General features: G+C 62.6%; 1 protein-coding gene across 1 annotated transcript; it reads left to right on the top strand.

Moving 5' to 3' along the window:
- The first annotated feature begins 6,645 nt into the window (after positions 1-6,645).
- Positions 6,646-19,701, top strand: PPP2R1A (protein phosphatase 2 scaffold subunit Aalpha). Its single transcript, XM_060172710.1, has 15 exons — positions 6,646-6,805; positions 12,400-12,490; positions 13,058-13,158; positions 13,414-13,646; positions 14,259-14,406; positions 14,873-15,028; positions 15,710-15,824; positions 16,380-16,450; positions 17,192-17,326; positions 17,703-17,876; positions 17,964-18,024; positions 18,194-18,348; positions 18,891-19,033; positions 19,386-19,477; positions 19,551-19,701. The coding sequence occupies exons 1-15, from the start codon at positions 6,728-6,730 to the stop codon at positions 19,565-19,567; spliced, it is 1,770 nt and encodes a 589-aa protein (XP_060028693.1). The 5' UTR covers positions 6,646-6,727; the 3' UTR covers positions 19,568-19,701.
- The last annotated feature ends 7,781 nt before the right edge of the window (positions 19,702-27,482 follow it).

Raw genomic sequence — 27,482 nt, 5'->3', positions numbered from 1 at the left:
CACTGTGCCACCTCCCGGACCACTCTCCTATTACCTTTTTTTTGATTGATTGATTTTTAAAGACTTAAAAAAATATTTATTTATTCATTTTCCCTTTTTGTTGCCTTTATTTATTTATTTATTTTTAAAAGGAGACATTAACAAAACCGTAGGATAAGAGGGGTACAACTCCACACAATTCCCACCACCAGAACTCCGTATCCCATCCCCTCCCCTGATAGCTTTCCCATTCTCTATCCCTCTGGGAGCATGGACCCAGGGTCATTGTGAGATGCAGAAGGTGGAAGGTCTGGCTTCTGTAATTGCTTCCCCACTGAACATGGGCGTTGACTGGTCGGTCCATACTCCCAGCCTGCCTCTCTCTTTCCCTAGTGGGGCAGGGCTCTGGGGAAGCGGAGCTCCAGGACACATTGGTGGGGTCATCAGTCCAGGGAAGCCTGGCCAGCATCCTGGTGGCATCTGGAACCTGGTGATTGAAAAGAGAGTTAACATACAAAGCCAAACAAATTGTTGAGCAATCATGGACCCAAAGGTTGGAATAGTGGAGATGAAGTGTTAGGGGGGTACTCACTGCAAACTCTAGTGTACTTCTGCTTTCAGGTATATATTTTGCACTTGTTTATGGATGCGTGTGAACATAAGCTCTCTCTCACAGAACCTGGTCTATATCTAGGTTTTGGGACTTTGTTAGGAAGTGAACCACCTGGAATGGAATTAGAGAATGCTATGAAAGGAAAGGTCTCACCCGAGTGATGAGGCTGAAGGGTTGTCATTCCACACCTGACGTCTCTGGACACAGTTTGAAGTGAAGCTTGCTGGGGTTTGTTGCCCTTTTTTTATTGTTGTAATTATTATTGTTGTTGTTATTGATGTCATCGTTGTTGGATAGGACAGAGAGAAATGGAGAGAGGAGGGGAAGACAGAGAGGGGGAGAGAAAGACAGACACCTGCAGACCTGCTTCACCACCTGTGAAGCAACTCCCCTGCACGTGGGGAGCCAGAGGCTCAAACCGGGATCCTCACGCCGGTCCTTGTGCTTTGCGCCACATGTGCTTAAGCTGCTGCGGTACCACCTGACTCCCAGCCATTTTATTTATTTATTTACCAGAGCCCTGCTCAGCTCTGGCTGATGGTGGTGTGGGGGATTGAACCCGGGACTTTGGAGCCCCAGGCATGAGAGTCTGCTTGCATAACCATTGTGCTATCTACCCCCTGCCTTAAAAAAAAAAAAAAAAAACAACTTTATTTATTGGATAGAGAGAGCCAGAAATCAAGAGTGAATGGGGAGATAGAGAGACAGAGAGACACCTGCAGTCCTGCTTCACCACTTGTGAAGCTTTCACCCTGCAGGTGGGGACCAGGGGCTCGAACCCGGATCCTTATGCACTGTGACATGTGCGCTCAACCAGGTGCGCCACCACCTGGCCCCTCCTACCACCATCATTCCATTTTATTTTATTTTTTAAGGAAGTTTAGTGTGTTTAGTGCTCTTCTTAATCACTTTATATTTATATTATTATTATTTTAACCAGAGCCCTGCTCAGCTCTGGCTGATGGTGGTGCAGGGGACTGAACCTGGGACTTTGGAGCCTCAGGCGTGAGACTCTCTGCAGAACCATGATGCAGAACCATGATGTCTACCCCCACCCCTTGTTTAATTTTTTTTTAAAGACTTTATTTATTTATGAGAAACATAGGAGGAGAGAGAACGAACCAGACATCACTCTGGTACATGTGCTGCCGGGGATCGAACTCAGGACCTCATGCTTGAGAGTCCAAAGCTTTACCACTGCACCACCTCCCGGACCACAACCTCCACCCCTTAATGACACTTATGAAAGTTTGAAAATGGACTGGGAAGTTAGCGCAGTGGTTCTGCCAAATACTCTCCTGCCTGAGGCTCTCAGGTCCCAGGTTCAATTCCCAGCTCCAACATCAGCCAGTACTGAGCAGGCCCCTCTCTCTCTCTTTTTTACTCCATCTGTTCATTATCTCATAAATAAAACTACATTTTAAAAGTGTTGGGGAGATAGCATTTTGTGGAAAAGAGAGCAGGGGTGGTGGAGGTAGCATACTGGTTCTGCCAAAGACTTTCATATGGTGGTCCAGGAGGTGGCGCAGTGGATAAGGTTTGGATTCTCAAGCGTGAGGTACCAAGTTCAATCCCCGGCCGCACATATACCAGAGAGAAGTCCGGTTCTTTCTCTCTTTTCTATCTTTCTCATTAATTAATAAATAAAATATTTTAAAAAGGACTTTCATTTATGAGGCTCTGAAGTCCCAGGTTCAATTCCCTACACCACCATATGCCAGAGAAAAATAGAAATGAGGGAAAGGGCCGGGTGGTGCTGCATCCGGCTGAGTGTGCGAGTCACAGTCTACAAGGACCCAATCCGGCATGAAGCCCAGCCAGTCTATCTTGGCGTTACTCTCGATCGCACCCTGTCATTTCACGAACATCTCATAAAAACTGCAGCAAAGGTGGGCGTGAGGAACAACATCATTGCAAGACTGGCCAGCTCCTCATGGGGTGCGAGCGCTTCCACACTACGATCATCCTCTCTGGCATTATGCTATTCCACTGCAGAATACTGTGCCCCAGTATGGTTCCGTAGCCCCCATGTCCACTTGGTCGATTCCAAATTATATTCCTCCATGAGGATCATTTCTGGAACCATCCGTTCCACCCCGGTTCCATGGCTGCCAGTTCTCAGCAACATCGCTCCGCCAGATATTCGTCGGGATGAGGCATCATCTAAGTTCATTTCCCACGTCTACGCTCGACCGGACCTGCCAATATACGCGGATATCTTCGCCCACCCTGTCCAACGCTTGCCGTCTCATCACCCAATCTGGTCCCCTACGCCTACACTGAACTTCTCTGTTCCATACTCTTGGAAACAGAGTTGGCAGTGAGCTGAGGTCAAGAACAAACACCTCATCACAGACCCCTGCGAGCGTCCACCCGGCTTTGACCTAGCACGTTATGATCGGGCTCTCCTCAATCGCTATCGAACAGGCCATGGCCGGTGCGCCGCTATGTTCCATCGCTGGGGAGCCAGAGATGACCCGAACTGCCCCTGCGGCTCCAGACAGCCTATGACCCACATAGTCAACGACTGCCACCTCTCCAGATTCAAAGGAGGTCTCGAAACTTTACATCAGGCTCAACCTGACGCTGTGGACTGGCTACGGAAGAAGGGCAAACGCTAGAAGAAGAAGGACCCAAGTAACCATGGGTGGGAAACAAAAATAAAAGTGAATAAATGAGACTAATTAAAAAGCATTCACACATCAAGAGACAATTCCAAAAGGATAAAAAGGAAACCGAGCAGATGGGAATGATACCACACACCATAGTTCTGACAAGTGGCTGATATAAAACTTCTGTAAAGAATCACCGAGGGGCAGTTGGGCGGTAGCGCAGCGGGTTAAGCACACGTGGCGCAAAGCGCAGGGACTGGCATAAGGATCCCGGTTCGAGGCCCCGGCTCCCCACCTGCAGGGGAGTCGCTTCCCAGGCGGTGAAGCACGTCTGCAGGTGTCTGTCTTTCTCTCCCCCTCTCTGTCTGCCCCTCCTCTCTCCATTTCTCTCTGTCCTATCCAACAACAACACCACCAATAATAACAATAATGACTACAACAATAAAAAAGGACAACAAAAGAGAATAAATATTTTTTAAAAAACCCTGGAGGAGGGAGTCGGGCGGTAGCACAGCGGGTTAAGTGCAGGTGGCGCAAAGCACAAGGACCAGCATAAGGATCCCGGTTTGAACCCCGGCTCCCCAATTGCAGGGGAGTCGCTTCACAGGCGGTGAAGCAGGTCTGCAGGTGTCTGTCTTTCTCTCCTCCTCTCTGTCTTCCCCTCCTCTCTCCATTTCTCTCTGTCCTATCCAACAACGACAACAACAATAACTACAACAATAAAACAACAAGGGCAACAAAAGGGAATAAATAAATAAAATAAATATTAAAAAAAAAACCCTGGAGGCAAAAAAAAAAATTAAAAAGAGAGCCGGGTGGTGGTGCGCGTGGTTGAGTGCACGTGTTACACTGCGCAAGTACCCAGGTTCGAGCCCCTGGTCCCCACCTTTAGGGGGGAAAGCTTTGCGAGTGTTGAAGCAGGGCTGCAGGTGTCTCTCTGTCTCTCTCCCTCTCTGTCTCCCCCTCCCCTCACAATTTCTGGCTGTCTCTAGCCAATAAAGGAAGATAAAGAGAGCTCAACAAAAAGCAGAACAGCCCAATAACAAAGAGGGCAGAAGACAGGAACAGAGAGTTCTCGTAGGAAGAGACACACGTGGCCCACAGCTGTGAGTGGAGATGTTCCCATTCACGGGTCACCAGAGAAATGCTAATCAAACCGCACGGAGATCCCACCTCACACCTGCCAGAAGGGGCTCCAGCAACAGACGGGAGAAGTCCACCCCTCCAACCCTCTAGACCCCTCCACTCCCTCATCCCCCTCAAGTGTGCGTGAGTGCAAGTGTGCGTGAGTGCGAGTGTGTGTGTGAGTCTGAGTGAGTGTGAGAGTGAACATGAGTGCAAGTGTGCGTGAGTGTGAGTGATTGTGAGAGTAAGCGTGAGTGCAAGCATGCGTGAATGCGAGTGTGAGAGTGAGCATGAGTGCAAGTGTGCGTGAGTGCGAGTGTGTGTGAGAGTGAGCGTGACTGCGAGGGTGCCTGAGTGTGAGGGTGCGTGAGTACGAGTGTGCCTGAGTGAGAGTGTGCATGAGTGTGAGTGAGCGTGTGTGTGTGCGTGAGTGCAAGCGTATGTGAGTGCGAGTGTGTGTGTGAGTCTGAGTGAGTGTGAGAGTGAGCATGAGTGCAAGTGTGCGTGAGTGCGTGAGTGTGTGTGTGAGTCTGAGTGAGTGTGAGAGTGAGCATGAGTGCAAGTGTGCGTGAGTGCGAGTGTGTGTGTGAGTCTGAGTGAGTGTGAGAGTGAGCATGAGTGCAAGTGTGCGTGAGTGAGTGATTGTGAGAGTAAGCGTGAGTGCAAGCATGCGTGAATGCGAGTGTGTGTGCGAGTGTGAGAGTGCGTGAGTGCGAGTGTGTGTGTGAGTGCGAGTGTGTGTGTGAGTCTGAGTGAGTGTGAGAGTGAGCGTGACTGCGAGGGTGCCTGAGTGTGAGGGTGCGTGAGTACGAGTGTGCCTGAGTGAGAGTGTGCATGAGCGTGAGTGTGAGTGTGTGTGCGTGTGTGAATGCGAGTGTGCCTGAGTGTGAGTGTGAGTGGAAGTGATCCTGATTGCGAGTGTGCGTGCGTGTGCGTGCGTGAGTGTGCGTGCCCATGAGTGCCCCCATGTCTGCAACTGCAAACAAATGCTCCCTGCATGAGGCAGTACCTCAGGCTCTCCTGCCTGTGCCTGACTCTGGGGAGGGTGACCAAGGTGGCCCGGGCTAGGTGGGGAGGGGCTGGAGACAGGGCCGTCCCCCCACCCCGGGCTCCCGACCGTCCCCCACCCCGGGCTCCCGACCGTCCCCCATCCCGGGCTCCCGACCGTCCCCCACCCCGGGCTCCCGACCGTCCCCCATCCCGGGCTCCCGACCGTCCCCCACCCCGGGCTCCCGACCGTCCCCCATCCCGGGCTCCCGACCGTCCCCCATCCCGGGCTCCCGACCGTCCCCCACCCCGGGCTCCCGACCGTCCCCCATCCCGGGCTCCCGACCGTCCCCCACCCCGGGCTCCCGACCGTCCCCCACCCCGGGCTCCCGACCGTCCCCCACCCCGGGCTCCCGACCGTCCCCCATCCCGGGCTCCTGACTGTCCCCCACCCCGGGCTCCCGACCGTCTCCCATCCCGGGCTCCCGACCGTCCCCCCACCCCGGGCTCCCGACCGTCCCCCATCCCGGGCTCCCGACCGTCCCCCACCCCGGGCTCCCGACCGTCCCCCATCCCGGGCTCCTGACCGTCCCCCACCCCGGGCTCCCGACCGTCCCCCATCCCGGGCTCCCGACCGTCCCCCACCCCGGGCTCCCGACCGTCCCCCATCCCGGGCTCCCGACCGTCCCCCACCCCGGGCTCCCGACCGTCCCCCACCCCGGGCTCCCGACCGTCCCCCACCCCGGGCTCCCGACCGTCCCCCATCCCGGGCTCCTGACCGTCCCCCACCCCGGGCTCCCGACCGTCCCCCATCCCGGGCTCCCGACCGTCCCCCACCCCGGGCTCCCGACCGTCCCCCATCCCGGGCTCCCGACCGTCCCCCACCCCGGGCTCCCGACCGTCCCCCACCCCGGGCTCCCGACCGTCCCCCCACCCCGGGCCTCCGCATAAAGGCGCGAGCCCGCAGCCCCCACCCATGCGCGCGCCCGCGGCGCGTGACGTGAGGCCCTTTCCACGCACGCGCACACGCTCTCCCCAGGACTCACAGAGGGCAGGCTGCGCCACTCCCCACCTTGCCGTTCATTGGCCGGAGCGACTGCTCGTCGGCGTGGTTGCTAGGGCGACGGGGGGCGGGCGCAGGCCCGGTCTCCTAGATACCGACCACTTCCTCTCTCTCTCCCCCCGCCGGTTTCCGGCCCGCCCCTTCTGGCAGCTCTGGCCAATAGCAGACGGCAGGGGGCGGGGCTTCCCTCGCTCCGACCAGAGAGAGCCGGCGGGGGCGGGGCGCGGCGCGGCCAATGAGGGCGGGGCGGCCCCTGCAGCGCGGCCCAGGCGCCCCCGCGCCGGCGCGGCCCTCTCCCTCCCCCGGCTGCTGCAGCGCCGGCCGCGGTCTGACAGCGGGACGAGCAAGATGGCGGCGGCCGACGGCGACGACTCGCTCTATCCCATCGCGGTGCTCATAGACGAGCTCCGCAACGAGGACGTGCAGGTGCGGGGGGCCCGGGGGGCGCGGGCGGGCGGGCGGGGGTCGCGGGAAGCTGCTCGCGGCGGGGCGGGAGGCGGCCAATCAGCGTGCGGCTTCCGGCGCCGCGGGGCCCTGCGCTCCAAGAGACGGCGCCGTCGATTGGCTGCGGGCCCGGAGAGGGGTCGGGGTCTCCGAGAGGCCCAGCACGCCGTGGGTCTGGGGTCTGAGGGGTCTGTGGGGCCTGTGGGGTCTGAGGGGCCTGGGGTCTGAGGGGTCTGTGGGGCCTGAGGGGTCTGAGGGGTCTGTGGGGCCTGGTCTCTGAGGGGTCTGAGGGGTCTGTGCGGCCTGGGGTCTGAGGGGTCTGTGGGGCCTGAGGGGTCTGAGGGGTCTGTGGGGCCTGGGGTCTGAGGGGCCTGGGGTCTGAGGGGCCTGGGGTCTGTGGGGCCTGCGGTCTGAGGGCCCTGGGGTCTGAGGGGCCTGGGATCTGTGGGGTCTGATGGGTCTGTGGGGCCTGGGGTCTGTGGGGTCTGAGGGGCCTGAGGGGTCTGTGGGTCCTGGGTTCTGTGGGCTTGGGGTCTGAGTGGCCTGGGGTTTGTGGGGTCTGGGGTTTGTGGGGTCTGAGGTCTGTGGGGCCTGGGGTCTGTGGGGTCTGTGGAGCCTGGGGTCTGAGGGGCCTGGGGTCTGTGAGGCCTGGTGTCTGAGGGGTCTGAGGTGCCTGGAGTCTGTGGGGCCTGAGGTCTGAGGGGCCTGGGGTCTGAGGGGCCTGTGGGGCCTTCGGTCTGTGGGGCTTGGGGTCTGTGGGGCCTGGGGTCTGAGGGGCCTGGGGTCTGAGGGGTCTGAGGGGTCTGAGGGGGCCTGGGGTCTGAGGGGCCTGGGGTCTGTGGGGTCTGTGCGGCCTGGGGTCTGAGGGGTCTGTGGGGCCTGAGGGGTCTGTGGGGCCTGGTCTCTGAGGGGTCTGTGGGGTCTGTGGGGCCTGGGGTCTGAGGGGCCTGGGGTGTGTGGGGTCTGTGGGGCCTGCGGTCTGTGGGGCCTGGGGTCTGTGGGGTCTGAGGGGTCTGTGGGGCCTGCGGTCTGAGGGGCCTGGGGTCTGTGGGGCCTGAGGGGTCTGATGGGCCTGGGGTCTGAGGGGTCTGTGGGGCCTGGGGTCTGAGGGGTCTGTGGGGTCTGAGGGGCCTGGGGTCTGAGGGGCCTGGGGTCTGTGGGGTCTGAGGGGCCTGGGGCCTGAGGGGTCTGTGGGTCCTGGGTTCTGTGGGCTTGGGGTCTGAGTGGCCTGGGGTTTGTGGGGTCTGAGGTCTGTGGGGTCTGAGGTCTGTGGGGCCTGGGGTCTGTGGGGTCTGTGGAGCCTGGGGTCTGAGGGGCCTGGGGTCTGTGAGGCCTGGTGTCTGAGGGGTCTGAGGGGCCTGGAGTCTGTGGGGCCTGAGGTCTGTGGGGCCTGGGTCTGAGGTGTCTATGGGGCCTGATGTCTGAGGGGTCTGTGGGGCCTGGGGTCTCAGGGGCCTGGGGTCTGTGGGGCCTGGGTCTGAGGTGTCTATTTGGCCTGGTGTCTGAGGGGTCTGTGGGGCCTGGGGTCTCTGGGGCCTGGGTCTGAGGGGTCTGTGGGGCCTGGGGTCTCAGGGGCCTGGGGTCTGTGGGGCCTGGGGTCTGTGGGGCCTGGTGTCTGAGGGGCCTGGGGTCTGTGGGGCTTGGGGTTCTTGGGGCCTGGGGTCAGGTGAGGGCACATTGAGGGTACTGATCTGGGCACAAGTGAGAGCTACTGCCCTGGGCACAGGTGAGGGTCACTGATCTGGGCTGAGGTGAGGGCACTGCTCTGATCTGAGGTGAGGCAATGCTCTGGGCTCAGGTGAGGGCACTGCCCTGGTCTCAGGTGAGTGACAGGACAGGAGGACAGACAGGTGAAGGCTGGGGTGTGAAGCTCCTTCTCTGGACAGGCCTGAGGAGCTGAGGCTTGAAGCCCCTGGGGCGTCCCGGGCTCTGGGCAGAGGCCATGCCACTGTGCGGGTGGGGGCTCCTGGAGGCTGTCGGGAACACCCCTCCCCGTGCGAGGCCAGGAGCACCCCTCCCCGTGCCAGACCAGGCCAGGAGCACCCCTCCTCATGCGAGGCCAGGAGCACCCCTCCCCATTCCAGATCAGGCCGGGAGCACCCTTCCCCATGCAAGGCTGGGAGCATCCCTCCCTGTGCGAGGCGAGGCCAGGCCAGGAGAGGTCCCCAAGGTGGGGAGGGGACAGACAGGTGAAGCAGCAGGAGACTCCCCAGTACGGGCGGTGGGGGTCACAGCCCAGGGCACCCTGCCTGAGGTGATGGCCAAGGGGATACCCTGCGCCTGCCCCACCTCTGCCCGAGGGGATGCCCTGTGCCTGCCCCGCTTCTGCCCAAGGGGTGGGGTTGCAGGACCCAGGCACTCACTCAAGCCCTCCCTTCGGGGTCTCACCCAGCCACGTCCCCTCTTCCTCTGTCCCATGTTCACGGCCCCAGGACGGGGCCCCTCTGGGGACAGCTTTGCCCGCTGACAGCACCGCAGGGGGCATTCAACAGGGTGTTGGTCAGGGCGTGCAGGAGCCTTGGAGCCGGCGTCTGTCCTCAGGGAGCAGGGACCAGGGAGGCTGGCGTCTGCCTGTCCTCAGCAAGCAGTGGCCAGGGAACTGGCCCGAGCTCTCTGCAGCTGGTCCCAGCCGTGCCCCCCGCCCTCTGCCCATCCTGGCCCTGCCCCCTACACCTGGTCCCGGGCTCCCTCGGGACAGCGGGCGTGCTGGGCGCATGGCGGGCGGTGTAGGCTGTGAGCAAAGGTTCCTGGCTGGCTGGTGGGGCGACACAGGGCAGAACGTGTTTCTGGTGTCTGTCTGTCCAGAGCGCTGTAGACCCTGACCTGCTGCCTACCGTCCTGGTGCCTTGGGGGCTCTGCTGGCAGCACCTGGTGTTTGCAGGCATGGGGGGGGCGCCGGGGCTGCGTCTTCATCCAGGTGGACACAAGCCGAGGCCCCTCACCCGGACCCAGAGCCCTGGGGCTCAGGCTCGAGCCCCCTCGCACGCCCCGTGGCCCTCCGGTCCCGCACAGGTGTTGGCATTGGCGTTGGTCTCACGGGTGGCCGGAAGTGGCTGTCTTGCTTGAGGGTGTTTCCCGTATTCGGGGGTTGCCCGCTATGCAGAGCCTGACCTGGGTGAAACCCGCCTGCAGTGGCTCCTTCGCCGCACGTCGCCGCACGCGCCTCTAGGCGGAGGGGCTGCCCTGCCCCGCAGGAGCAGCTGGAAACCCAGTAGGCCAACCTGTGCTGGCCACAGCTGGCTGCCGTGGTTGTGGTGGCTGCTGTGGTTGTGGTGGCTGCTGTGGTTGCCGTGGCTTCTGTGGTTGTGGTGGCTGTTTGTGGCTGTCGTGGCTGCTGTGGTTGCCGTGGCTTCTGTGGTTGTGGTGGCTGTTTGTGGCTGTCGTGGCTGCTGTGGTTGCTGTGGCTGCTGTGGTTGTGGTGGCTGCTGTGGTTGCTGTGGCTGCCGTGGTTGTAGTGGCTGCTGTGGTTGTGGTTGCTGTGCCTGCTGTGGCTGCTGTGGCTGCTGTGGTTGTGGGTGCTGTGGTTGCTATGCCTGCTGTGGCTGCTGTGCTTGCTGTGGCTGCCGTGGCTGTTGTGGTTGTGGCTACTGTGACTGTCGTGGTTGTGGTGGCTGCCGTGGCTGTGGTGGCTGCCGGCTGTCGGTATGAGTCTGTCATGCTGTGCGTCAGCTCTTTTTCCACAACAGCGGCGTCAGCAGCGCCAACCTTGAGTGTGTCACCTGAGATAGTTGCACTTGAGCCCTGGCCACACCTAGCGCCTTGCGCTGCCTCCCTCCTGGCCCCACAGGCCTCCTGCCCTGGGAGTCCGGCTCCTTCGGGCTGCTGGGCTCTGGCTGTTCTCATCCCTGGGTCTCTGTCGGGAAATGGCCTGTTTCCCCACGAGGAGGCCGCCACTTGGCGCGAGACGACATGGGTCTGGAGCCCACGGGCATGGTCCATGGGGACCTTCGCCATAGTTACCGGTCCGCCTTGTTATATTGGACGGGATAGAGAACTGAGTGGGGTGAGGGACACAGTCATCTGCTTCACCACTCGTGAAGCTTTCACCCTGCAGGTGGGGTGGGGGCTTGAACCCAGGTCCAGGTGCCTGGTAGCACGTGCGTCACTCCCCCCCGTGCACTATTCCGTCTCTGGGGAAAGGGACAACGGGACCCAGAGGGCCGGCAGGCTCCAGGTGCTGTCCCAGGTTGCCGCCGCCTGATGTCTGCACCTGCTGAGCACTGGTCAGTGACCCCAGAGACGGAGCCAATCAGCACCCATGTCGGATCTGTGGGACAGCCTCAGCCTGACCCTGACCCGGGCAGTGTGGCCGCACAGCCCTTCCTGGCTGTCCCTGAATGTCCCCCGGCTGTCCCCTGACTGTCCCCCGGCTGTCCCCTGGCTGTCCCCCGGCTGTCCCCTAGTTGTCCCCCGGCTTTCCCCTGGCTGTCCCCTAGTTGTCCCTCAGCTGTCCCCTGGCTGTCCCCAGCTGTCCCTGGCTGTCCCCCAGCTGTCCCCTGGCTGTCCCTCAGCTGTCCCCCGACTGTCCTTGCTGGGGAGTTGTCTAGTTCAGAGACAGGGAGGAGATAGACAGCCTCCTGCCTCTTCTTTACTATTGCTCAGGTTGAGAGTCAGGAGGTGTCTGTCTGCACTCTCCATGCTGCTTCCTGGGCTCCTCCACCCTTTTCTGTCTCTCCCGGGTGCGCTGCCATTGGGTCCCGGCACCCGGGGTGGGTGGAGGTCCTGTTTCCCTCACACCTCTCACAGTGGGTGCTTCCTCCCACACAGGCAGTCTGTGACCTGCAGGCCAACCCCGTCCACTCGATGGCTGCCCAGGGGCCGGGGATTCAGCCCCGTGGGGCCACTGAGGGACCTGCGGCCCCTTTTCCTTGTGCTGGGGGGCAGGGGGGAGGCTGCGGCCTGTGGGGCGGTGCTGGGCCTGAGGATACAGCAGGGAGCACTGTGATCATGGGTGCCGAGGGCTGAGCGCCCCACCAACCCGCCTGCGTGGGTACACCCGCCTGAGTGGGTACAGCTGGCAGGAGCCCACCTGCAGTGACCCCACCTACAGTGACCCCGCCTACAGTGACCCCACACCTGCAGTGCCAACACCTGCAGTGTCCCTGCCTGCAGTAACCCCCCACCTGCAGTGATCCTGCCTGCAGTGACCTAGCCTGCAGTGCCCAGCCTGCGGTGACCCCCTACCTGCAGTGACCCCCATCTTCAGTGCCCCTGCCAGCAGTGACCCCGTACCTAGTGATCCCGTACCTGCAGTGACTCCCCACCTGCAGTGACCCCGCATGCAGTGACACCCACCTGCAGTGATCCTGCCGCCTGCAGTGACCCCGCCTACAGTGACCCCACCTGCAGTGCCCACACCTGCAGTGACCCTGCCTGCAGTGACCCCCCACCTGCAGTGACCCCCCCACTTGCAGTGACCCCCATCTGCAGTGACCCCCCACCTGCAGTGACCCCCCCACCTGCAGTGACCTCCCACCTGCAGTGACCTCCCACCTGCAGTGACCCCGCCTGCAGTGCCCCTGCCTGTAGTGACCCCACCTGCAGTGACCCACTGAGCCTGACCCCCCTCCCTCCAGCTGCGTCTCAACAGCATCAAGAAGCTGTCCACTATCGCCCTGGCCCTGGGGGTGGAGAGGACCCGCAGTGAGCTCCTGCCCTTCCTGACAGGTAGGGGGCCTGCAGGGCACACAGGGATGTGGGAGTGTTCTGGAATGGCAGGGGTGAGGTGTGAGGCACCCCCACAGTTCAGGGGTACAGGGCGAGTTTTGTCTGAAATCCTCGGTCCTCCATGGAGTGTGGTTGGTCAGGCTGTTAACCAGCAGCTCTTAACTGTCTGCCAGGCCAGGCCTGGCCCTCAGCCCTCCCCTCTCTCCCCCTCCCCTTCCCCCTCCTCCCTTCCCTCTCCCCTCCTTTCTCCCCTCCCCCTTCTTCCTCTTTCCTCTTCCCTCCCTTCTTTCCTCCCCCTTCTTCCCTTCTCCCCCTCCCCTTTCCTCCGCCTTCCCCCACCTCCCCTCCCCCTTCTTCCCTCTTCCCCCTCCTCTCCCTTCTTCTCTCCTCCCCTTCCCCCTCCTCCTCCCCTCCCCTCCCCTCCTCTATTTCCCCCCTCCCACCCAGCACCCTCTGGCCACTCTCTCCACCTGAGCTGTGGGAGCCTCCAGACCTGGGGCGGAGCGGGAAGGGGCCTAGGGCTCGTCCGGAAGGGCCTCTGAGGGTCCCCGCCATCTGTGTGCGCAGACACCATCTACGATGAAGACGAGGTGCTGCTGGCCCTGGCGGAGCAGCTGGGCACCTTCACCACGCTGGTGGGAGGCCCCGAGTTCGTGCACTGCCTGCTGGTGAGTCCGGGTGGGCGGGGGTCACAGATGGTGCGGGACCGAGTCTGGCCCTCCGGTGGGCGGGTCGGGGTCAGGGGTCACAGATGGCATGGGCGGTCAGGGGTCACAGATGGCGCGGGGCGGAGTCCGGCCCTCCGGTGGGCGGGTCGGGGTCGGGGGTCACAGATGGGCGCGGGGCGGCCCCGGGCAGGGGGGAGGCACCTCCTCGGGGTGCCGGCTGAGTCCGGACTCCGCCCTGACGGGTGCCCGCCTTAGCCCCCCCTGGAGTCGCTGGCCACGGTGGAGGAGACGGTGGTGCGGGACAAGGCGGTGGAGTCCCTGCGAGCCACCTCCCACGAGCACTCGCCCTCCGACCTGGAGGCCCACTTCGTGCCCCTGGTGAAGCGCCTGGCGGGCGGCGACTGGTTCACCTCGCGGACCTCCGCCTGCGGCCTCTTCTCCGTCTGCTACCCCCGCGTGTCCAGCGCCGTCAAGGCGGAGCTGCGCCAGTGAGTGTCCTCCCGCCTGCAGCCCTGGGCCGGCCGGGCGACCCTGAGCGCTTAGGCCCCCAGCCGGCGGGTTATCTCCCCAGACGGCGGGTTATCTCCCCAGACGGCGGGTTATCTCCCCAGACGGCGGGTTATCTCCCCAGACGGCGGGTTATGTCCCCAGACGGCGGGTTATGTCCCCAGACGGCGGGTTATCTCCCCAGACGGCGGGTTATGTCCCCAGACGGCGGGTTATCTCCCCAGACAGCAGGTTAGGCCCCTAGACGGCGGGTTATTTCCCCAGACGGCAGGTTAGGCCCCCAGACAGTGGGTTATTTCTCCAGACGGCGGGTTATCTCCCCAGACGGCGGGTTATTTCCCCAGACGGCGGGTTAGGCCCCCAGACGGCGGGTTACTTCCCCAGACGGCAGGTTAGGCCCCCAGACAGCAGGTTAGGCCCCCATACGGCGGGTTATTTCCCCAGACCGCGGGTTATTTCCCCAGACGGCGGGTTATTTCCCCAGGCAGCGGGTTAGGCCCCCAGGCAGCCGGTTAAGCCTCCAGGCAGCGGGGCCAGGCTCTGGGGTGTCCACTCTAGGACCCGGGCTCGCCCCACCTGAGCCCCCTCCGCAGGTACTTCCGGAACCTGTGCTCCGATGACACCCCCATGGTGCGGCGGGCCGCAGCCTCCAAGCTGGGGGAGTTCGCCAAGGTGCTGGAGCTGGACAACGTCAAGAGCGAGATCATCCCCATGTTCTCCAACCTGGCCTCTGACGAGCAGGTGGGAGCCACGACCCCCACCGTCACACCCCTCCTGTCACGACCCCCACCGTCACACCCCTCCTGCCACGACCCCCACCGTCACACCCCTCCTGCCACGACCCCCACCGTCACACCCCTCCTGCCACGACCCCCACAGTCACACCCCTCCTGCCACGACCCCCACCGTCACACCCCTCCTGCCACGACCCCCACCGTCACACCCCTCCTGCCACGACCCCCAACACCAGGCCCCTATTGCCTCCCATCGGCCGTGCCACACCCACCGCCACGCCCCTATGACTGCCACGCCCCTCCCACAGCCATGACCCTATCGCCTCCCATCTCCCATCGGCTGTGCCACGCCCCTATAGCAGCCACGCCCCTATAGCAACCACGCCCCTCCTGCCACTGCCCCCCAAAGGATGCCTCGCCCCCATGTGCTGTCCTGCCCACCAGCTGCCCCGCCCCCACCTGTCCGCCTGCAGGACTCGGTGCGGCTGTTGGCCGTGGAGGCCTGTGTGAACATCGCGCAGCTGCTGCCCCAGGAGGACCTGGAGGCCCTGGTGATGCCCACCCTGCGCCAGGCGGCCGAGGACAAGTCCTGGCGTGTGCGCTACATGGTGGCCGACAAGTTCACAGAGGTGGGGCTGGGGGTCTGAGCCGAGGGTGCCCTGGGGGATGCTCTGGGGTGCCCCTGGGTGGTGCCCCTGGAGGATCTCCTGGGGGGTGCCCTGGGGGGTGCTCTGGATGGTCTCCTGGGTGGTGGTCTGGGTGGTGCCCTGGGTGGTGCTCTGGATGGTCTCCTGGGTGGTGCCCTGGGTGGTGCTCTGGATGGTCTCCTGGGTGGTGGTCTGGGTGGTGCTCTGGATGGTCTCCTGGGTGGTGGTCTGGGTGGTGCCCTGGGTGGTGCTCTGGATGGTCTTCCTGGGTGGTGCTCTGGATGGTCTCCTGGGTGGTGGTCTGGGTGGTGCCTTGGGTGGTGCTCTGGATGGTCTCCTGGGTGGTGGTCTGGGTGGTGCTCTGGATGGTCTCCTGGGTGGTGCCCCAGGTGGTGCCCTGGGTGGTGCTCTGGATGGTCTCCTGGGTGGTGCCCCAGGTGGTGCCCGTGCAGCTGCAGCAGGCTGCTCCTGTCTGGGACCCAGTGCCTGGCAGCTGCACTCGCTCCCGTGGGTGTGGGCGTGGCGGGCACCCCAGGGTGGCTGCTCTACCCTCATTGACCTCGGAGGGGTTCCGGGGCGGGGGCGGGACTGGGCACCGTCACCCACCCACCTGGTGCCCCCCCACCCACCCACCGGCTCACCCACCCGCTCACCCGCCTGCAGCTGCAGAAGGCCGTGGGACCCGAGATCACCAAGACCGACCTGGTCCCGGCCTTCCAAAACCTCATGAAGGATTGCGAGGCCGAGGTGAGGGCGGCTGCGTCCCACAAGGTCAAAGGTGGGTGCTACCCCTGGGGTGCTGGGTGCTGCTTCTGGGGTGCTGGGTGTTGCTCCAGGGAGTGCTGAGTGTTCCTCCAGGGGTGTTGGGTACTGCCCATGGAGTGCTGCCCGGGGGTGCTGGGTGCTCCTCCAGGGGGTGCTGGGTGCTGCCTGGGAGTGCTGGGTGCTGCTCCTGGGGTGCTGCTCCAGAGGTGCTAGGTGCTGCCCTGGGGGTGTTGGGTGCTGCTCCAGGGGTGTTGGGTGCTGCTCCAGGGGTGCTGGGTGCAGCTCCAGGTGGTGCTGGGTACTGCCCACGGGGTGCTGGGTGCTGCCCCAGGGGTGCTGGGTACTGCCCATGGAGTGCTGGGTGCTGCCCCAGGGGTGCTGGGTGCTCCTCCAGGGGGTGCTGGGTGCTGCCTGGGAGTGCTGGGTGCTGCCCCTGGGATGCTGGGTGCTGCCTCTGTGGTGCTGGGTACTGCTGTGGGTCCTGGGTGCTGCCCGGGGGTGCTGGGTGCTGGAGCAGGAGCCAGCCTGGAGCTCACCTCGTCCCCCCACCTTGTCACCCCGCCCGCAGAGTTCTGTGAGAACCTCTCAGCCGACTGTCGGGAGAACGTCATCATGGCCCAGATCCTGCCCTGCATTAAGGTCGGGGGTCAGGGGTCAGGACTGAGTGTTGAGGGTCAGGGCAGGTTGGGACACGTGATGGGGACGGGGTGGGGTCAGACGTGGGGACGGGGTTTGCCAAAGATGGAGAAGGCCAGGGGCCAACTGATTTTGCAGCCTATGGGCACCAGACAGTCAGTCACAAGTGGATGTGGGGCCGTGTGGACGTGAGGGGCCGAGTGGACCTGAGGGACCGTGTGGATGTGGGGCCGAGTGGACGTGAGGGGCCATGTGGACGTGAGGGGCCGAGTGGACCTGAGGGACCATGTGGACATGAGGGCCGAGTGGACGTGGGGGGCCGAGTGGACCTGAGGGGCCGTGTGGACGTGAGGGGCCGAGTGGACGTGAGGGCCGTGTGGACGTGAGGGCCCTATGGACTGGGAAGTTGCGGCTGTGGGGCTGCTGGGCAGGGCTACCCTCTGGTAGATCCTTCCCACCTTAGAGCCTGTGGACTGAGCTGCTGCCCTGGGGGACGGCCTCTTGGCACTGCTACTCCCTCCTTTCACCTCCTTATTCCTCTCTCCCCCCCCTCTGCCCTCCTCTCCCCTCCTCTCCTTTTCTCCCTCTCTTTCCTCTCCCCTTCCCTCCCCTCCTCTCCTCACCTCTCCCCTCTCTCCTCTCCCTTCCACTCCCCTCTCTACTCCCCCCTTTCTCTCTCCCCTTTCTTCTCCCTCCTCTCTCCTCTCCCTCTCCCTCTAACTGGGTGGCCCCCTTCCCTGGCAGGAGTTGGTGTCTGACGCCAACCAGCACGTCAAGTCGGCGCTGGCCTCAGTCATCATGGGTCTGTCCCCCATCCTGGGCAAGGACAACACCATAGAGCACCTGCTACCTCTCTTCCTGGCACAGCTGAAGGACGAGGTGAGGCAGATGGGCCGGGGGGATGGGATGGACAGGGAGGGCAGAGGCAGGGTGGGGGGGGGGGACGGCTGGATGGGGAGGGCAGGCAGGGCTGGGGGAGGGCAGAGGCTGAGGCTGGGCCAGGAGCCCCCACACTGACAGCCCGTCACAGCAGGGCAAGGGTCAGCCCTGGGAGGGAGGCCACCATCTCCTGTCTGGTGGGTTCAGCCAGCCCCTGTGCCCGTCTGGTGGGCTCAGCCAGCCCCCGTGCCCGTCTGGTGGGCTCAGCCAGCCCCTGTGCCCGTCTGGTGGGCTCAGCCAGCCCCCGTGCCCGTCTGGTGGGCTCAGCCAGCCCCTGTGCCCGTCTGGTGGGCTCAGCCAGCCCCTGTGCCCACAGTGCCCGGAGGTGAGGCTCAACATCATCTCCAACCTGGACTGCGTCAACGAGGTCATCGGCATCCGGCAGCTGTCGCAGTCCCTGCTGCCTGCCATCGTGGAGCTGGCTGAGGACGCCAAGTGGCGCGTGCGCCTGGCCATCATCGAGTACATGCCCCTGTTGGCCGGGCAGCTGGTGAGCCGGGCGGGGCGGCTGAGGCGCGGGTGCAAATGGCCCTGGGCCCATCCCCGGAGCCCCCACGAGCCCCGTTTCTCCCCGCAGGGGGTGGAGTTCTTTGATGAGAAGCTCAACTCCTTGTGCATGGCCTGGCTCGTGGACCATGGTGAGTCCTGGGCAGGCGGCGGGCGCGGTGATGGGACGGGGCAGGTGACGTGACGCTGACCTGCATCCTGGCACTGAGGCCACCCAGCCAGGAGCGTAGCGTCCCCCAGTCTGTGCGCCCCCAGCCCTTCCCCTGGGTCTACCCCTCCTCCCCGCGCCCCTCCCCACAGTGTATGCCATCCGTGAGGCGGCCACCTGCAACCTGAGGAAGCTGGTGGAGAAGTTTGGGAAGGAGTGGGCCCACGCCACCATCATCCCCAAGGTCCTGGCCATGTCGGGAGACCCCAACTACCTGCACCGCATGACGACCCTCTTCTGCATCAACGTGAGTGGGGGCCTGTCTGAGCCTCCTGCCCGAGCCCGGCCTGGGGGCACTGACCAGTGGGGGTCTGTCTGAGCCCGGCCTGGGGGCACTGACCAGTGGGCGCCTGTCTGAGCTTCCTGCCTGAGCCCGGCCTGGGGCACTGACCAGTGGGGGTCCCCCCTCCTGCCTGTGCCCGGCCTGGGGCTCGCGGTCCCGCCTGTGGAAGCTCTGAATGGAGTCGCTGCTGCTCTCCTGCTCTGCATGTGGAGGCCCCGCATGCGGGAGGAGCCCTACCAGTCCCCCAGAAACATACGTGGCTGCAGGGGGCTTCCGGCTCTGGACTGAAGGGCCTGGCCCTCTCTTCCCAGCTGCACTGCAAGCCGAGGGGTGTCTGGGTGGGCATCCCCCAGGGCACAAGGGAGGGTCAGAGGAAGGAAGTGTCACCAGGACAGACCCCTGGGCTCTGGCATGGCCTGGTTGCAGGACACGGCAGCCGGGTGTGAGCTCAGACTCTGGGGCCTCCCCGTCCCTGTGCGTCCCTGACCCCGTCCGTCTGTCCCCAGGTGCTGTCTGAAGTGTGTGGCCAGGACATCACCACCAAGCACATGCTGCCCACGGTCCTGCGCATGGCCGGGGACCCCGTGGCCAATGTCCGCTTCAACGTGGCCAAGTCCCTGCAGAAGATCGGGCCCATTCTGGACAGCAGGTGAGGCCGTGGGCCCCGCCCCCACACGCTCAGGATGGTCTCGCCCAGCAGCTCCCACCACGCCCTCACGCCCAACCTCAGCGCCACACAGAGAGCTCACCCGCCTCCCCCGTCAGCCCCAAGAACACGGCAAAGCCGGTGTTGGAGCATGCGTGTGGCGTGTGGCAGGTGTGCCGGGTGTGCCCCGCCCTGCCCCAGGTCATGGGCGCTTGGCAGGTGCTTGCTGAGCCTCCGGCCTGTGGCCCAACCCCTGGGTTTTCCACGTCTCCTCTGATCCCGGTTCTCTGTCCCGGTGCGTTGGGCCCTGCTTGGCCCGGCTCACCCGTCCAGCTGTCCGTCCGTCCTTCCCCAGCACCCTGCAGAGCGAGGCCAAGCCTGTCCTGGAGAAGCTGACTCAGGACCAGGACGTGGACGTCAAGTACTTCGCCCAGGAGGCTCTGACCGGTGGGTGAGGGAGAGGGAGAGGCAGGGCCGGGCCAGCCACGCAGGCCGCGGCTGACTCCTTCTCTCCCCTCAGTTCTGTCTCTCGCCTGAAGCTGGAGAGGAGCTGGCGCCGCCCCCTGTGCCACCCCGATGGAACACATGCGCCCGGCGCCCGTGCATGGCCCGCCCCACGCCACCCCGGCACGGCTCCCCTGTCCTGTCCCGGCCCGGCTGGGGTGCGGGGGCCCACGGGGCAGGGGCCCTGGGAGAGGGCCCCCCGCATGCCTGCCCGCCCGCCCGCGGGGAGGTGGCGCCTGGTCCCTGGCCTGCTGCTGCCCGGGACCCGCCCGTCGGCCTCCCCAGCCCCACGGTCTGTGTGTGTCAGTTGTGCCGTTATTACTTCTTCCCCCTTCGGCCCTTTTCACAGAGAATAAAGGTGTAGACACGGCTGCTGTCTGGGTTGATCTCGCCTGCAGGAGGGGCTGGGGCGAGCCAGGCCTGAGCGTCCCTGGGAGCAGGGCCGGGCGGCCCCGAGTGTGCGCCAGAGTCTGAAGGGCCGAAGTCGCTTCCTGCCCTCAGGCTCCGGGCACAGCTGAGGAGCTGCCGGTGGCCACCCCTCGAGGTCCGTGTGCCCCTTTGATTCGCTCTGTTGACCGGAGAGGAGGCGACACGTTTTACTCAGTGAGGGAGGGGAGCGGTCAGAGCCCCGCTGAGCTCAGGCTGCCGGTGGAGCCTGGGCGCTCAGCACGGCGGGCGACCTGCAGACCCTGTGCCTCCGCGTAGGGCCCCACGCACGAGCCAGCCCCAGACTCTGCTCCCAGCGCAGCACTGACCCTTGCCTGGGCCGGGGCCTCGCACGGCGACGTCTGTCGAGGAAGGGGAGAGGGCGGAGGGCGCCGGGCCGTCTCCCTAAGGTGCAGGGGCCAGACCCCGGGCTCCCCTCCCTGGGCCCAGGAGGCCACGTGGCCCCACTTCTGGCTGCCCCGCAGTGAGGAATCCTGGGTGAACGGCTCTGCGTCTCAGAGGCCCAGACCTGCCGGCCAGGCCCCAAGGGGTAAAGGCAACTCCAGACACGGAGGCTTCGGGTCCTCGTGGAGTCCAAGTTCAGAATTCTCGGTCACCTCCCTGACGCTTCTCCCTCTCCGGGAGCACGGACCAGAATCCTCTGGATTTTTTAAATTTTTATCTTTTATTTGTTTGTTAATGAGAAAGATAAGAGAGAGAGAATCAGACATCACCGGGTACATGTGCTGCCGGGGACTGAACTCAGGACCTCATGCTTGAGAGTCCTGAGCCCTAGACACTGCCACCTCCCGGACCACTGGGCCAGAATCCTTTATGGGGAGCAGAAGGTGGGAGGTCTGGCTTCTGTAAGTGCTTCGCTAGGCGTGGGTGCTGGCAGGCGGGCCTGGCCCCCGTCTGTCTGTCCTCCCTACTGTGCAGGGCTGGCAGGTGGCCCCGGCCCGTGTCTGTCCTCCCTAGTGGGCTGGGCTCTGGGCGTGGGTGCTGGCTGGTGGGCCCGGCCCCCATCTGTCCTCCCTAGTGGGCAGGGCACTGGGCGTGGGTGCTGGCAGGCGGGCCCGGCCCCCGTCTGTCTGTCCTCCCTAGTGGGCAGGGCACTGGGCGTGGGTGCTGGCAGGTGGCCCCGGCCCGTGTCTGTCCTCCCTAGTGGGCAGGGCTCTGGACGTGTGTGCTGGCAGGCAGGCCCGGCCCCCGTCTGTCTGTCCTCCCTAGTAGGCTGGGCTCTGGGCGTGGGTGCTGGCTGGTGGGCCTGGCCCCCGTCTGTCTGTCCTCCCTAGTGGGCTGGGCTCTGGGCGTGGGTGCTGGCAGGCAGGCCCGGCCCCCGTCTGTCTGTCCTCCCTAGTGGGCTGGGCTCTGGGCGTGGGTGCTGGCAGGCGGGCCTGGCCCCCGCCTGTGTCTGCAAAGGCGTATTTTTAGAGAGCCACCACCCTGCTCCGCTCGGCCTGTGACTTGGGGTGGCACCCGGTGTGAGCCGGCTGCCTGGACTGGGTGGGGGCAGGCGGCTAGTTTTGACTGTGAAGCAGAAGCCACCACGGGACTGAGAGGAGCGACTGCCCAGGCGAGGCCCGAGGACCCTGGTCTGAGGGGCAGCTGGCGGGGAGCTGGGCGCAGTGGGTCACAGCGAGGGGGCTTCCTGCAGGGCGGGACGGGGCCTGGGGACTCCTGGGTGCAGAGGCGGAGGGAGGGGCAGGTGCCCCACAGGCAGTGTCCTGAGTCCCCGGATGCCCTCTGGGTGGAGCATCTCCACCTTTCACGCCGGCTCACCTCTGCCAGGGGCGGCCCCCCCCAGTGGGGAAGGTCTCACAGTGGTGCCTGGGGTCAGGCGGGGGGACCCTCCTGCTTCACAGAGGGTGCGGGCGGGAGGGGCCTCGGCTGAGGGGGGAAGAGGGCAGAGGTCAGCATTTCAGACCATCGACGTCCCCCCGGGGGCCTGGGAGGGAGCCCCCGTTCTGCCCCCCCCCCGTCCCGTCGCAGGCCCTGAGACCCCTGCCCAGGCCTGTCCCTGCCCTCTGCTCCGGAAGCCCCGTCTGCCCATACCTGTCTGTCTGTCCTGCCCTGCCCTGCCCAGCCCTGAGAGCATTCAGAGAAGGGGGTCCAGGTGTCCAGCTGGGGGGCACTCTCCCCTGACAGATGTCTGCATGGCCGCTCCGGGGACATCACTGGATGCCAGGGTCCTCGTGGCAACACTGGTGCTTCCCGTGTCAGTGCCAGGGTGTGGACGGCTGTCCCTCGGGGGGTGGACGGCTGGACGGCCTTCCTGGGGCCCATCTTGGTATCGGCCCCACGCGCCTTCCCATGGCTGATGTCACCGTCCTCTCCCTGCAGTAGACAGACAGTGGCTAGAACATCCTTGGAGATCATTCGGGCCTTTCCAGAAAGTTGTCAACCTGGTTAAGTGCTCACAGAGTGCAAGGACCCAGGTTTGAGCCCCTGGTCCCCACTTGCAGGGGGGTAGCTTCAAGAGTGTTAAAGCAGGGCTGCGGGTGTCTCTCTGTCTCCCCCTCTGTCCCTCTCCAATAAATAAATCAGTAAAAATATTTAAAAAATAAAAAAAGTCGGGTCGGGCGGTGGCGCAGTGGGTTAAGCGCATGTGGCGCAAAGCACAGGGACCAGCGTAAGGATCCCGGTTCGAGCCCCCGGCTCCCCACCTGCAGGGGAGTCACTTCACTGGCGGTGAAGCAGGGCTGCAGGTGTCTGTCTGTCTCTCCCCCTCTCTGTCTTCCCGTCCTCTCTCCATTTCTCTCTGTCCTATCCAACAACGAATTGCGTCAACAAGGGCAATAATAATAACCACAATGAAGCTACAACAAGGGCAACAAAAGGGGGAAAAATGGCCTCCAGGAGCGGTGGATTCATGGTGCAGGCACCGAGCCCAGCAATAACCCTGGAGGAGGAAAAAAAAAAAAAAGTCATGGGGGTTGGGTGGTGACACAGCAGGTTAAGCGCACGCGGCGCAAAGTGCAAGGACCGGCGTAAGGATCCCGGTTCGAGCCCCCGGCTCCCCACCTGCAGGGGAGTCGCTTCCCAGGCGGTGAAGCAGGTCTGCAGGTGTCTGTCTGTCTCTCCCCCTCTCTGTCTCCCCTTCTCTCTCCATTTCTGTCTGTCCTGTCCAACGATGGCATCAATAACAACAACAGTAATAACGACAATAAAACGAGGACAACGCAAGGGGAGAAATGGCCCCAGGAGCCGAAAGCCCCGAAGCTCAGGAGGGTGGTGCTCCCCGCCCTGACAGGCCCCAGAGCTGGCCGGGTCTGAGGTGGCCTTCAGCTTGCGGCCAGAGTCGAATGAGCCCCCGCCGCGGGCGACTGCGCGGTGGGCCCGGGGTCGAGGGAAAGCCGCGTCTCCTGAGGCCCGGCCTGCGGAGCGTGGAGCCGCGCGTGGTGGAGCCGCTGTGCGTGGCCACTCGGCGCCTCGGACCGGTGCTCCCGGGCTGCACGGGCGTCCCTGGGCCCTCGTTGCCCGCCTGGCGCTTCGGGCCGGGGCGGTGGAGCTCCCCAGCTGGAGCCCTGACCTGACCACAGGGCCCCACCGCCCCAGCTAAGGTCAGAAAGCAGCAGGACCAGCCCCTGCCTAGAACGGAGCGGGAGCGGAACCGTGGTCCCGGGTGACGTCTGTCGGCGGTGGCCGTGACCCTCAGCGGCTGAAGCCGTCAGTGCCGCGGCCACCCGCCCGTCTGTCTCGCCGCTGCCGGGGTTCCAGTCCTCGTGACGCCCAGCTCGAGGAGTGGTTCTGGCTTGTGTTTGCGGGCGTGCCTCGAGACTCTCATTTTGTGTGACTTGACCTTCCTCTCCGAGAAATGACACCGCGAATTGTTTGCTGGTTTCTGTTTAATTTGTATCAGTGATTTCATAATGACTAACAAGATTGTAAGATCACAGGGGGCAGTCCCACACTGTTCCCACCCCAGAGTGCCCTGTCCCCTACCCTCCATTGGAAACTTACTTATTCTGTCTTTAAATTTTTTTTTATATTTATGCCTTTTTGTTGCCCTGTTGTTTGTCCTTGTTGTTGTTATTGATGTCGTTGTTGTTGGATAGGATAGAGAGAAATGGAGAGAGGAGGGGAAGACAGAGAGGGGGGAGAGAAAGACAGACACCTGCAGACCTGCTTCACCGCCTGTGAAGCGAGTCCCCTGCAGGTGGGGAGCCGGGGGCTCGAACCGGGATCCTTATGCAGGTCCTTGTGCTTTGCGCCACCTGTGCTTAACCTGCTGCGCTACAGCTCGGCTCCCCCACTTCCCTGTTCTTTATCCCTCTTTGACCATGAACCCAGATCCTTTCTGGGCAGCAGAAGGTGGGAGGTCTGGCTTCTGTCATTGCTTCTCCACTGGACATGGGTGTTGGCAGGTGGACCCACACCCCCAGCCTGTGTCTGTCTGTCCCTAGTGGGCAGGGCTCTGGGGAGGGGAGGCTCCAGGACACAGAGGGGAGGGCGTCTGCCCAGGGAGGTCAGCAGGGCGTCATGGCAGCATCTGCAGCTTGGTGGCTGAACGGTGGTGAGCGATAAAACAGGACAAATAGTCTAATAAACAGGTAGATTTATTCCTGAAGGTAGGAATACATGGACCTGGGGGTCTGTGGGAAGACCCTAGGAAGTCTGAGGTGTGTCCCAGGGGCCGTGGCTTGGCTAGTTTTCGCCTGAGTCCCACAACTGACCCCCAGGTGGGCCAAAGGGAAGCCCGGGGAGATGGCGTCAGGCCTGGGAACAGGGCAGAGCTGCCCGACAAGAAGCGTCCAGGCCCATCAGCCCTTCACCCGGCAGCCTGACCCGCGGCCCTTCGCCAGTGTGTTTCCCCAGAGCCCTGCTCAGCCCTGGCTGATGGCGGCGGCCACCGAACCTGGGACCTTGGAGCCCGGGGCAGGAGGCCTCTTTGCAGGACCATCACGCCCACTCCTCACCCCCCGCCACCCCGCCCCTCGCCCCCCCCCCCGCCCCCGCCCGGCACAGGGGTGCTGATCGCCTCTCCGGTGAGAGTGCCCGCCCCGCCAGGCTGCCCGCCCCGCGCAAGGTTCCCTGCTGCTCCCCGGGGACGGTGCCGGGCGCCAGTGGTGCCCAGGGCAGCGGAGTTGGGGCGAGACCCGCGGGAAACACTGGTCACCCTGCTCCCAAACAAAACCAATGGAGACAGCACTGTGGCTGGATGGCTAGCTCCTCCCTCCCTCCCTCCCTTCCTTCCTCTTTCTCCTCTTCTTTCTCTTCTCTCTCTTCACTTCTTTCTCCTCTCTTCTCTCATCTTCTCTTCTCTTCTTTCTCTTCTTTCTGTTCACTTCTCTCCTCTCCTCTCTTCTCTTCTTCTCTCCTCGTCTCATCTTTCTCTTCTCTACTTTCTCTCCTTTCTATTCACTTTTCTCCTCTCCTCTCCTCTCCTCTCCTCGCTTCTCCTCTCCTTGTCTCTCTCTTCTTTCTCTTTTGCCCTGTCCACTGCCAGGGCTCCGCTACTGTGGGTGAGTTTGTTTTCCTGCTTTTTGTTTCTTCAGAGAGAGAGAGAGAGATGGTGGGTGAGAAAGATACTTCTCCCAAAATGACGGGGGCCCCAGCTCACTGCTGATCTGCACAGGCTGGGCACCCTGCCCACTGAGCTGACCTCCCCTGACCTGCAGACCTGGCCGGCCGCTAGGAAGCAGGAGGAGACAGCTTTGCTCCTTCCTCTCACCCTCCCTCCCCTACCTTCCCTCCTTCCTCCCACTCCTCCCTGCCTCCTTCCCTTTCTTGCATCTGAAGCACCTGGTCCATCTTTCCCTGTGATTTCTCTAGAGCACCGACTCCGTGCCACAGCTCTAGTCACTGGATCTGTCTGGACTTTCCCGTTGCAGGCCGGTGGAGGGGCGACGGCCGTGGGGGCAAGGCTCCCTCCTCTGCGGGGCCAGGCGGGCAGGTGGGCAGGCGCCACTGGGTGAGCTGTTCTGTCCCCTCTGCTGCTTCAGGGTTCGGTGCCACAACCTCCTTCCCACTGAAGGCCACTCAGGGCGGGGGGCTGGGTGGAGGCGGGTGCTGGCTGGAGCTACCTTGGTCTGTGCAGCCTCGCTGCCCAGTGAGCTCTCCTGCCCTAACGGAGCCTCTCTCAACAATTAGTCACCAAGTATTTATTGCAGGGTAGACAGCATGGTGGTTCTGCACACAAACTCTCCTGCCTGAGGCTCCGGGGCCCCAGGTTGAGGCCCATGACCACCATCAGCCAGAGCTCAAAAGGGCTCAGGAGAAGATTAAATTATAATGGGTTAAGCACAGGTGTCGCGAAGCACAAGGACCAGCGTAAGGATCCTGGTTCAAGCCCCCAACTCCCCACCTGCAGGGGAGTCGCTTCACAGGTGATGAAGCAGGTCTGCAGGCGTCTGTCTTTCTCTCCCCCCCCCCCCGTCTTCCCCTCCTCTCTCCATTTCTCTCTGTCCTATCCAACAGTGATGAAATCAACAACAACAATAATAACTACAACAATAAAACAAGGGCAACAAATAGGAATAAATTAATATTTAAAAATAAAATAAACAGAGAGTCCTTTTGTGGCGCAGCGGGTTAAGTGCAGGTGGTGCAAACCCAAGGACCGGCATAAGGATCCTGGTTCGGGCCCCCGGCTCCCCACCTTCAGGGGAGTCGCTTCACAGGCGGTGAAGCAGGTCTGCAGGTGTCTGTCTTTCTCTCCTCCTCTCTGTCTTCCCCTCCTCTCTCCATTTCTGTCTGTTCTATCGAACAACGATGACATCAATAACAACAACAACAATAACTACAACAATAAAAAAACAAGGGCAGCAAAAGAGAAAATAAATTAAAAAATTTAAAAAGTGTTGGCACTCCTGTGGAGGGGATCCAGCCAGGGAATAAGCCACCAAACCTCCCTCACCAGCTCTCAGGGACTGCGTGATTCAGTCAAGAGGCTTCGGGGAGTATTCTGGTACAGACACTCATTTATTTGGAGATGGGGTACAGGCTAATATAGAGAATTAAACAAAGAACATTTTCCAAATATGTCAGAAATTACAGGTTTCTTAAAGGTCAGCTTGCCCCGATGGTAGGGGGCTGGCTGGTATGACAAGAATTGATGCAGATACATAAAGGTCAAGACAGTTAGTCTCCATGATGCAGGCAAGTTAACTATCCAAAGGTATTTGAGAGAATCATAGGGGTTAAACCAGTAAGGTGAGGCAGAGGAGAGGGAAAACAAAACTTGATGTGAATCATAGATATCAAAGGGCACAAGGGAATAGAAAATGGGGTTTCACTGTCTGGTAGTGCGGGGTGTATGACAGAGTGTGTTCTCCTTTGTGATCAGAAGGTGAAGTGGATGTGTGAGCTTTGAGTGAACCCTAAAGCAGGCAACCATTTGGCCTGTTGCTAGCAGGGGGAACTAAGTGAGCTTTCTGTGAGCTTGAGAGACTAACAAGGAGAAACTGAGTCTGGGAGACTTTTCCCTCTTGGCTCATCTCTGTAAGGAGAGAGGCTAACAAGTGGGGTGTCTTTCCAGACCTCCATCCAAGGATGGGGGGAGCTTCCGTAAGCTCTGCCA

Source organism: Erinaceus europaeus, chromosome 2 (assembly GCF_950295315.1).
Source record: "Erinaceus europaeus chromosome 2, mEriEur2.1, whole genome shotgun sequence".
Lineage (NCBI taxonomy): Eukaryota > Metazoa > Chordata > Mammalia > Eulipotyphla > Erinaceidae > Erinaceus > Erinaceus europaeus.
The sequence above is the reverse complement of the archived record's forward strand: the minus strand, read 5'-3'. Positions and strand labels throughout refer to the sequence as shown.